The sequence below is a fragment of the Haliaeetus leucocephalus genome, unplaced genomic scaffold, assembly GCF_000737465.1.
Source record: "Haliaeetus leucocephalus isolate CR32 unplaced genomic scaffold, Haliaeetus_leucocephalus-4.0 Scaffold175, whole genome shotgun sequence".
Lineage (NCBI taxonomy): Eukaryota > Metazoa > Chordata > Aves > Accipitriformes > Accipitridae > Haliaeetus > Haliaeetus leucocephalus.
Window position 1 is genome coordinate 613,882 of NW_010972611.1, and position 9,462 is coordinate 623,343.

General features: G+C 62.4%; 1 protein-coding gene across 4 annotated transcripts in view; it reads right to left on the reverse strand.

The window, feature by feature from the left end:
* Positions 1 to 1,518: 1,518 nt before the first annotated feature.
* SEMA4A (sema domain, immunoglobulin domain (Ig), transmembrane domain (TM) and short cytoplasmic domain, (semaphorin) 4A) overlaps positions 1,519 to 9,462 on the reverse strand; it is an 8,742-nt gene continuing 798 nt past the window's right edge. For 2 of the 4 annotated variants that reach the window (XM_010564099.1, XM_010564097.1), the window contains exons 2-15: positions 6,689 to 6,829; positions 5,400 to 5,560; positions 5,209 to 5,271; positions 5,019 to 5,117; positions 4,448 to 4,556; positions 4,213 to 4,329; positions 3,955 to 4,085; positions 3,691 to 3,860; positions 3,461 to 3,611; positions 3,011 to 3,200; positions 2,797 to 2,912; positions 2,533 to 2,705; positions 2,336 to 2,448; positions 1,519 to 2,218 (exon numbers count right to left, since the gene is read on the reverse strand). In XM_010564099.1, the coding sequence (XP_010562401.1) occupies positions 1,584 to 2,218; positions 2,336 to 2,448; positions 2,533 to 2,705; positions 2,797 to 2,912; positions 3,011 to 3,200; positions 3,461 to 3,611; positions 3,691 to 3,860; positions 3,955 to 4,085; positions 4,213 to 4,329; positions 4,448 to 4,556; positions 5,019 to 5,117; positions 5,209 to 5,271; positions 5,400 to 5,560; positions 6,689 to 6,827 (2,367 nt within the window). In that variant the 5' untranslated portion in view covers positions 6,828 to 6,829 and the 3' untranslated portion in view covers positions 1,519 to 1,583. The remainder of the gene's footprint in view (positions 2,219 to 2,335; positions 2,449 to 2,532; positions 2,706 to 2,796; positions 2,913 to 3,010; positions 3,201 to 3,460; positions 3,612 to 3,690; positions 3,861 to 3,954; positions 4,086 to 4,212; positions 4,330 to 4,447; positions 4,557 to 5,018; positions 5,118 to 5,208; positions 5,272 to 5,399; positions 5,561 to 6,688; positions 6,830 to 9,462) is intronic. The other 2 variants (XM_010564101.1, XM_010564098.1) reach the window with 2 other exon arrangements.

A 9,462-nucleotide genomic window follows, 5' to 3' on the forward strand; every position in this document is an offset into this window, starting at 1 on the left:
GTCCCGCCACCCCATGGCCGCTCTCCCCCAGTCGGCGGCCGCCGGCCGGAAGTGAACGGCGGGCAGAGCGTCGGGGCCTCGCACGTCGCCCGAGCAATCAGCGCCCAAGCACCGGCGCCATCTTGGGGAAGGGCTGACGCCGTTCCGGAAGTGACTCTACGTACTTCCGGCCTCAGTAAAGAGGACGGCCGCCCGCCGTGCCTAGGGAAGACGCGCGGGGGAGGGAGTGCGCATGCGCACGGCGGGAGGCCGCAGCTGCGCCCTCACCTTAAAGGGAGAGCGCCGAATTACAGCTCTTAAAGGGACAGCGGCACTTAACGGCTGGGTGCCACTCCTGTGTTTCCGGGGAAGAATTCCCGTGCTGACTGCTGGAAGGGCAGAGGGCGCAGCGAGGTGGGGAAAACAGCAGAGATGCACCGAAAGGAAGGGAGTGATGGGCAGCTGTAAGAGGGCCGTTTCCCCCTTCCTGTGGGGTGGGGTGTGCCCTCCCCCCCCCGTCCCCCGGCTCCTCGTCCCTCGTTGCACATGCACACCCTGCACCCCCCCCTACTGCACGTGCACGCGCGTTCCACCCCCAGGTTGCACGTGCATGCGCACCCTTGCACACCCCTGTGTTGCACGTGAACGTGCGCTCCCCGCATGCGTGTTGCCCCCGTGCACGCCTCGCACACCCTTGCCTTGCACATTCCACAGACATACTGCAGATGCACGCACGCCTTGCACACCTCCACGTCGCACAGATGGGCAGGTGCACTCACACTTTGCACACCCCCCAGGTTGCACAGACGCGCACGCGCATGAAGGCCTGAGGCCGAGGGGCCCTGGCGTTGCCCCTCTGGGGCTGCTCCTTGGGCCCAGCAGCACAACGCAGTAGCTTTTCCTTTTTAATAAAAAAAATCGCATGTACAAAGAGCAGGAAAATTTACAGCTGGTTTGTCTTAAAAAAAAAAAAAGGCTCAACATCATCAAAAAAAGCAGTGGGGGCCAACCCTGGGGTGCAGCTGGGGCGGGGGGGGCTCCACCACCTTGGTTGTCTGGGGGTCAGGGTGATGTGGTGTTGTGGCCCCCCTCCCAGTACCCAGGGTGGTGGGGAGCAGGGTGGGGAGGTCTGGCAGCGTAGGGTGGGTGCCTGTGGGGTCACCCCATGGAGCCCACCCAGACTCAGCTTTCCCCATTTTGGAGCTTTTATGGATCCCAGTTTTTTTTCCTGGGGTGACACCAGTGTCAGCATCCACTGACTCTGCCCTGTCTCCACCCCATGTCCTTGCCTGATGGCCACATTCTGCCCTCAGTCCCATGGCTTTGCCCCACGGCCACGTTCCTTCTCTGTGCCCACGTCCTTTCCCTGTCCCCATGTCCTTTCCTCACCCCCCACCCCACCTCCTTGCCCCATCCCACCCCCTTGCTGCCTCCCCCGCTGCTCCCAGGGGCCCATCCCACCCTGCTGCCCCTTGCCACTACCCCAAAATGTTACCTTATGTTAAAACATGTGTATTAAATTAAAAAAACCCACCAAACTTCACATTCATATCATCTCCCACAGCCTACTACTTCCCCACAGGCACCCCGACCCAGTGGTGGCGTCACGCCGTGCCCCCCACCGGGACGTGGAGCCTGTTGTTATCGACATCAATGTCCCCATCAAGCTGGGGGCAGCAAGCACGGGAGCCTTCCTCCTCCTCCTCCTCCTCCTCGGTGGGGACTCCGGGTGCTGAGGGCTCTCTGGTCCCCCCATTGAGGGGTACCTTCTCCCGGCGCTGGGATGGGGGGCTATGGGGCGCACTGCACCCCCGTACCTTGCTCCTGGCTTTGAGCTGGTCGTGGTAGGCAAGGAGGGCCAGGCAGGCGGCAGCGGCCAATGTGACAGCCAGCAGCACGGTGACGGTGACAAACTGGGGCCAGTAAGACCGGGGGGTGCTGGGGACTGAAGATCCCCAGGCCAGCTCCTCCTCAGCCAGCTCGTCCAGCTGGGGGGCCACCCCACTGGGGTCCTGTAGCTGGTAGTGAGCCACGGTCCAGGTGTAGCCGTTCTCAGTGGCCCGGCATTTGTAGGTGCCAGCAGTCCCTTGTTGCATGATGACCACCAGCGTGTGGTTAGGCAGCAGCGCCGTGTCCCCCCGGCCCCCCTGGCCGCCGGGCTGCTGCCAGCTGTAGTTGGCCAGGGCGGAGCGGCGGGGGCACCGCAAGTAGACCACGGCGTTAAGCGGGGGGCTGAGCCCTGCGGGTTGCGGAGAGGGAGAGCAGGGTGATGCAGTGCACCCCATGTGCCCCATCCCTCCCTCCAGTCCCGGTCCTGCTGCAACCCCCCCCGTCCTGCCATGCCCCCATACTCAACTCTCTGCTACGGGATCCTCCTGTGCCCCCCAGGTTCGGGGCATGGCCACACTCCTCCCGCGGTGGCACATGGTGGCTGGGCTCCCCCCTTTGACGTCCTGCAGCCATGCGCTCCTGCGACCAGGAGAGTGGCATCAGCATCCTGGTCCCCGCCGCACCCCCCCTTCCCATCCTCATCCTGCCGCCTCCCCAGCTCACATGTCCTTGGCGGCAGCGGCGGCGGCACGGATAGGCTGGCAGGATCCCTCAAGGCTGTACCAGGCGCAGTATGGGTCCCGCGCCAGCACGCACTCGGCGCAGCTCCGGTGCAGGCTGCAGTTGGCCAACGGGACTTGGAGAACACCGCTGGAGTAACCCACATAGAGGATGCCCTGGGGAGGGAGAGGTGCCAGGCTGAGCCTCCCCCCCTGCCCTCCCCATGCCGGGCTTGGGGTGGGCTGTTGGGTCATCCGCATTGCCTACCTTCCCCGGGGCCAGCAGGAGGTTCTTCACCGGTTCTGGTCTCTCAAAGAGCTGGATGCTCTCCACAATGTGAGGACCCTCGGGCAGCTCCACCGCTTTGTGCAGGAAACCCTCCGCTGCAGGGAAACAGGGGACATCACTGGTGTTTTGGGGGGCCAAGGGAAGGGTAGGAGGGGTGACCAGGTACCCCGTGTGTACCCCCATGTAAACCCACCTGTGGCCAGGAACATGACGCGGTAGGTGGTCCCCGAGACGCCACGAGTCTCATCCACCGCGATGCGTGTGTACGTGATGTCCGTCTTCACCAGCAGCGGCTGCCCCTGGGTGGGTGACACCTTCCCGTCCATTAGGAAGTGGTCCTTCATGAAGGTGAGGGCTTTGTCAGAGGAGGGACCCATGTAGCACTGCAGGGAGAGAGGAGTCAGTGCTGGCATGGGAAAAGTGAGGCACGGGGAGCGGGGGGGGAGACGCACCACCAGGCTGCCCTGTGACAGCATCAGCTGGGTGCAAAGGGAACCCTCCCCCTTTCCCATCCCACCTGCACTACCACCACCATCTCACCCCAGTGCCAGCACACAGGGCAAACTGGGACAGACAAGCCCCTCCCCATGGGGATCAGCATCATCCCCTGGAGGGTCTTATCCCCGAGGTAGGCAGCACTCACGCTGCCAGGCCGGGGATTCATGTCGGGGCCACCATAGACCGTCCAGCGGGAGCTCTCCTTGTTCAGCTCCTTGTACTTGCCCTCGAAGACCTCTTCCAGAGCCTCCTGTCTGTAGGCACAGACGGCTGCGCTGCCCGCCCTGCCCGCCTGCCTGCAGGGACAGCAAAGTGGGCATGGGGAGGACATGGGCCCCCACTGCACCTGCAGCACCCCTGGGTGTCGGGACTCACCACTGTGAGGTGAAGACGGCATAGAAGTCAGCACCGCCGTTACGGCGGGGCAGGGCGAAGGCGTGATGGATGACATTGAAGGGGAAGTGGCCGGGTTGCGAGCACACCAGCTGGGCCTTCAGGAATGTCGTCCACTTCTTTTGCAGCACCTTGTCCCCCCCGACATCACTCTGTGGGAGCCGGGAGGATGCTCAGCCCTGGGGTGACAGGAGCTGGGTACCCTCATCATCTGCCATCATCATCCTCTGTTGTCCCTGCACCCACCTTGCAGACACGGGCCACCCGTGGCACCAGAAGTCGCTCGAAGAAATCAAACTCATCGGCTGTCTCCTCGAAGAAGAAGTAGACTTTGTCATCTCCAGGGATGCTGAAGGAGGCCACGAAGGCAGCGTCAGCTGTGGGGCACAGCCGGGGCAGATAGGTGAGGAGGTGGAACGAGGAGGGGGCTGCTGTGGGCACCCCCTGGCACAGGGAGGGTGAGGGGGGCTAGGGGGCCCTCCCAAGGACCATCTCCCTGCTCACCTGACAGCCAGCGGAGGAAGGCATCCGTCTTGAGCAGGGTCCGGCTGCCCAGTGAGCGGGAGATGATGGGCTCGTTGCCCTGAAAGTTGTTCATGGTGCCAGCGTAGAGCTCACCATCTGCTCGGGGACAGGGTGGGGGTGAGCCGTGGCAGGGAGACACCCCCACACAGTGTCACCCTCCACTCCATCCCAGGGATGGGTGCTCACCCGTGGGGGCCACTGGCCCCATACTCACCCACCAGCAGGGCCGTGTAGGTGTGCTGGGGGTCAAAGGGGCACTGGCCCTTCCCGTCCAGGAAAGGTTGTCCTCTGCCGCTGGACATTAGTGTGAAGTTCTCCAGTTGCTGTGGGAAAGGGGAGAAACATCGGCCGATGGAGTTAAAACAAAGCCCAAATCTGCAAGAAATGGCTGTGTACTCCCTCCGGACTGTGGGGAAGCTGCAGTGCTCACTGCGTGCTCAGCAAGTGGGGAAACTGAGGCAGGACAGGCTGCCTGGGGTCACCTGAGGGAACTGGGACCCAAAACCAGGGATTTACCATCTGCATCGGACCTGGCAAGTGAAAAGGCGCTGGCAGCCATGGTTAGAAACATCATGGGCTCCTTTAGTGCATGAAACTCAAAGGTGCACCTTGGTGGCGGGGGGCACCCACCTCCCCACATCCCAGGGGATTTACCATGATGCAATTAGCTCAAATCCCCCATCCCACTGGGGCTTCTGGGCCAGTATTTTGTGGTTCTTCATGGCAATGCCACATGTCTGGAGACCCCCCCCTTGTCTCCGTCCTTGGCTGGTGGGGACACTCACGATGTAGGTGCACGCGGGGCTGAAGGCGTAGGTCCCGCAGACGTAGAGGTGGGTCTGGTTCAGGGCCACAAGGACCCGAATGAAGTTGAAGCACTCGGTCTGGGGGGGAGGGGAAGAGCAGAGGCAGGGGATGAGCATCCCTGCAGCTCTGTGGGACCCCCTGATCCTCCCCCACCCAGTGCTTTCTCACCTCCTGGCTCTTCTTCTTAAAAGTACACTCAGAGATTTTCTCGGCCGTGGGTCCCCACATTATCTGCGGAGGGAAGGGAGAGGGTCCACAACTGCTGAGCCAGGCCACGATTGCACAGCCCGAGTAGGGAAACTGAGGCACAGCAGAGGGCACCCCCCCCCCACCCTCCCCAAAAAGCAGCTGCTGCTCACCGAGGCTTTGGCATGGATGCTGCCTGGGGTGCCGACGGTCAGGGCCAGCACCCGGTCACGGGCCCCCACGTACAGCTCCTCCTCGCTCTCATGCAGGAGGAAGATGTCGTAGTGGGAGACATTGTCCTGGCTGAAATGGGTCAGTGTCCGTCGGGGGTCCCCTGGCAGGAGCAAAAGGGGATGATGGGGACCAAGGGACACACAGACACACGGCCCAGCACCACCACCACCATCAACGCTGGGCGGATGTGGCAGCAGCTGCCATCGCGGCTTGTGTCACCTCTCACATAGGAAATGGGGTGCGTTGCTTCCCCAACGGCCCCCCCATTGCCATCTTCACTTCCCCCTCCAGGTCCCCACCACCCCACTGCCCCCTCTGGGTCCTGCTGCAAGAGCTGAATGTCCCCAGGCTGCAAAGCCCATGCATCCCTCACCCTCTGATGCTGCTTTGCTGTCCTGTAAGAAATAGAGTGCTTTTTTCCTTGTTGGGCTGCAAGTTGTGCCTGTGATGCTTTGGGGCCATGGCTGTGGGGTGATGCTCCAATTGGGGGATCCACTACCCCAAGGTGCCAGCCTGTGGGGGGTTACAAGCCCCCACGGTGTCCACAAGCACCAGCTGGGGCTGGAGGCTTCTTGTTTGCCTCTGCCAGCCACCGAAACAGGGAAAAAGAAAAGGGAGATTTTGCAGTTCTCAGAATGGCTGCATGGGGAAGGGGAAGTGGCAGCATGGGCAGGGACCTCATGAGGGCACAGCCCTGCCATGGGGGCACAGATCTCTCCCGCCTGCCCAAATGCCGCCATCCCACAGCACTGCCAAACCCCTTTCTTTGCCACCTGCCATTTGGCTGAACACACAGGCAGGACGCAGTGCCCTGTCCCATCAAGGAGGCAGCCTTCCCTTTCCAGGGTGGCCCTGGGCAGATCCCCAGGTGCCAGGTGGGTCCCAAAATTGCTCTGCTAGAGCTGGCACCCTGGGGTACACCCAGCTCCCACTCCCAAAGGTGTTTGGGTGCCAACCGGCCTCATCACATCTGACTCCACAGCAGCCCTGTAGCCATTTGCATCACCCTGCTGCCACCAGCACCCGTCCCCTGCCCCAGCCCTGTGCAGGGCTAACGAGAGGGGTAACAAGATGGGAAGTCTGTGATGGAGAGCAGCCCGTGGGTCCCTGATGCTGGGTGCTCAACTCTGGGGACAGATGCTCTTTCAAGCCACTGTTGTCCCCCCCCACAGCCCAGCTTGTCCCCATCCCCTCCTCAGCCATTTTGCTCTCTCAGTGTTGTACTCACCGCTGGGGAAGGTGATGCGGGGCAGGGGCTCGGCGCAGAGCATGGCAGCTGGCATCACCACACCGCAGAGCAGGCGGAGGGCAGCTCTGGGCATGGCGGGGGGTGGCAGGGATGCACCCCTCGAAGGTCCCAGCACCATCCCTGCGGGAAGAGTGAGGCTTAGGGCAAGTGCCGTCACTGAGCGGAAACCAGAGGGGGGAAGCCAGCAGCCAGCACGGGGGGGGGCCATGGGGCCCCAGTGCCTCAAACCGTGGATGGCCCCTGAATATGGGCGAGAGCTTGCCACTGCCATCCCGGCAGAGGTAGAGGCGTCCCCACACACTGCTGGGCTCCCTGCACCAAGACCTCCCTGGCACAGGGGTGTCCAGATGCTCCTGCTTTTGCCCCCGCAGAGCCCCGCAGCGCCCACCCCCATCAGGGATTCCTCTGTGCGGCTCCATCAGCAGCCAGAGGGTCCAAAAACTGGGGGGCGGGGGGATGGGACACCCTGCTCTTGCAGCTCTTTTTTGCAGCTCTTGCTGGAAGCAATGGAGAAAGAGCAATGTCTCAAGAACCGTGTGGTCCCCAGGACCCCTTGCAGGCAGCCACCGTGTTCCCCAGCGAGCGGCATTACCTCTCCGGCGGGTGAGGACAGAGCTGGCTCACCTCCGTCCTTGGAGCATCGGCACCCGGCAGGCGCCTGGCCCCAGGGAGCTGTGGCCAGAAGATCCCCACAGACCCATGCCCAGTGCCTGGCCAAGGTCCGGCCGCGCTGCCAGGCTTCCAACCTGGCTCGTGGCAGGGCTCACTGCGGCCCAACCCAGCCCTCTGTTGCTTCGCCGGGGACTGGGAACCAGAAAGTCCTGCTGGAAGAGGACGAGCCTCAGCAGGTTGGGGCAGCGGGCGCCTGCTCCTGCCTCGCCTGCATTGCACCCCAACAGGGAGAGCAGCGAAGCCTGGTGGAGGGAGTCGGGATGGGAGCTGGGGTGCTCTGCTCCTCCAACTGGGGTGTTCAGGGGGAAATCGGGTGCCCGGATGCTTGGGTTCCCTTCCTGGCTTTGTGGAAATCTTTGGGGTGAAAGCAAAGCAATGTCGTTTCTCCTGTGACGGTGAGGATCGACAGTGGGTCTGAGCATCGCACCCACAAACAGACCCCTGGGGCTGATATCGCCCCCCCCGCAAAGAGCCCATAGCTGTCCTGGCTCCCTGCAGGCTCCATCCTCCAGCCCAGGCTGCTCTGGGACAGCTGTGGGTGAGAAACCCACCGAAGCCAAAGCCACATCTGAGGTACCCCAACATCCCACTCCAGACAAGGCTGAGGAGCATCCTGCCCCGTCAGGGCGTCCTTACCTGCCTCCCCCGGTGCCACCATCTGCCCGCTGGGACACCAAGCCCCAGGAGGGCAGCGCTTTCCCCGCCACCTTGCTTGGCTGGGACAGAAAGCTCCTTGTAAGCACAGAAACTAGGTTACTCTGCCCCGGATTTCCCACTTGGTGAAGGGTTGGCTGAGAAACAGGGCCGCACGGAGGCTTGGACCGGCCGCATTGTTCTGCCCTGGGCTGGAGCCACCAGGGCCGGCGGAGGGGGAGGAGGGATGGGAAAGGGAGCAGAGGCTCCTTGGTGAGGCTGAAGGCTCAGGGGAATGTGGCGGGGCTGGGGAAAGCCCCCAGAGAGTGTTCCCCTGGCACAAGCCAGCTCTGATACAGAGTGTGAAGTGAGAGCAGCCTCAGGGTTGCTCCAGTGACATGGGGAGCTGAAGCTTTGTCACAGCCCTGTCCCTCCTCCTTTCTGGGTCCCCTGGCCAAAGTTGTCTGGGGGGGACATGCGGGGGCGGGGGGGAGCATTACAACCTCCCTGCATAGGATTTGGCACATGAAAGCCAGTGTTGCCAAAGGACTCTCAACATTGGGGTGGTTTAGTTTTCCCTCGTGCTTTTGGGTTCACCACGGTCGTGGCTCCATGGGACTTCGTTCCCTGTCCCGCCCACTCTCTAGATTCCCTCCAAGTCAGAGAATATTATGCTGCCAATAAACACACATCCTCCTTACAGAGTGGTTTAACCTGCCCTGGGAAAGAGCCAGACCCAGCCTCTGTGCTCAGCAAGGTGAGACACGATGGCGCAGGACAGACGTGAAGCTGGTGGCCACATTGGCACTGATCTCCTGCCTGCCAAGACTTTCCCCATGCCTCAGTTTCCCGGGCAGCTGGGAACTGGGGTCCCCTCGCAGCAGGGAAATGTGTGGTCCTTCTCTGCTGCTTGATGCTAACCCCCTGCCCATGTCCCCCACCCCAGGAGTATCCCGGTGGCATGGCAGGGGGTGTGGGGATGCTTCCAACACCCAGGCAGAAGTCAGGGGCTGGAGCAGCCTGATTCAGACTGGGGGAGGCTCCTTCAATCCACCCCCAGACCCAGAGCAGGAGTGAGGGGGGCAGGAATGGAAAGCAAGGGGGGGTGTGTGGGGAGGTGCAGTAAGGATATGGGAGGATGCAGGGGAGGAAACTGGGGGTGCAGTGGGAGATAGGGGAGGGATTCAAGAGGAATGCAAAGGGCAGGATGCAAAGGGTGGGGACAGATGTGGGGTAGTGCAGGAAGGAGACAGGAGGATGCACAGGAGGGAATTGGGGGGGAGAGGAGATGTGGAGGGATGCAAAGGAGCTATGGGAAGAAGAAAGGGGGAAATGGGGGGGGGGGGCAAAGGCAAGGCTGCAAGGTGGGGGGATGCAGGGATTCTCTCCCTGGCCTTGGGATCTCAGCCCCTTTGTCACTGCCTGGCAGCATCAGAGCTGGGGGGGGG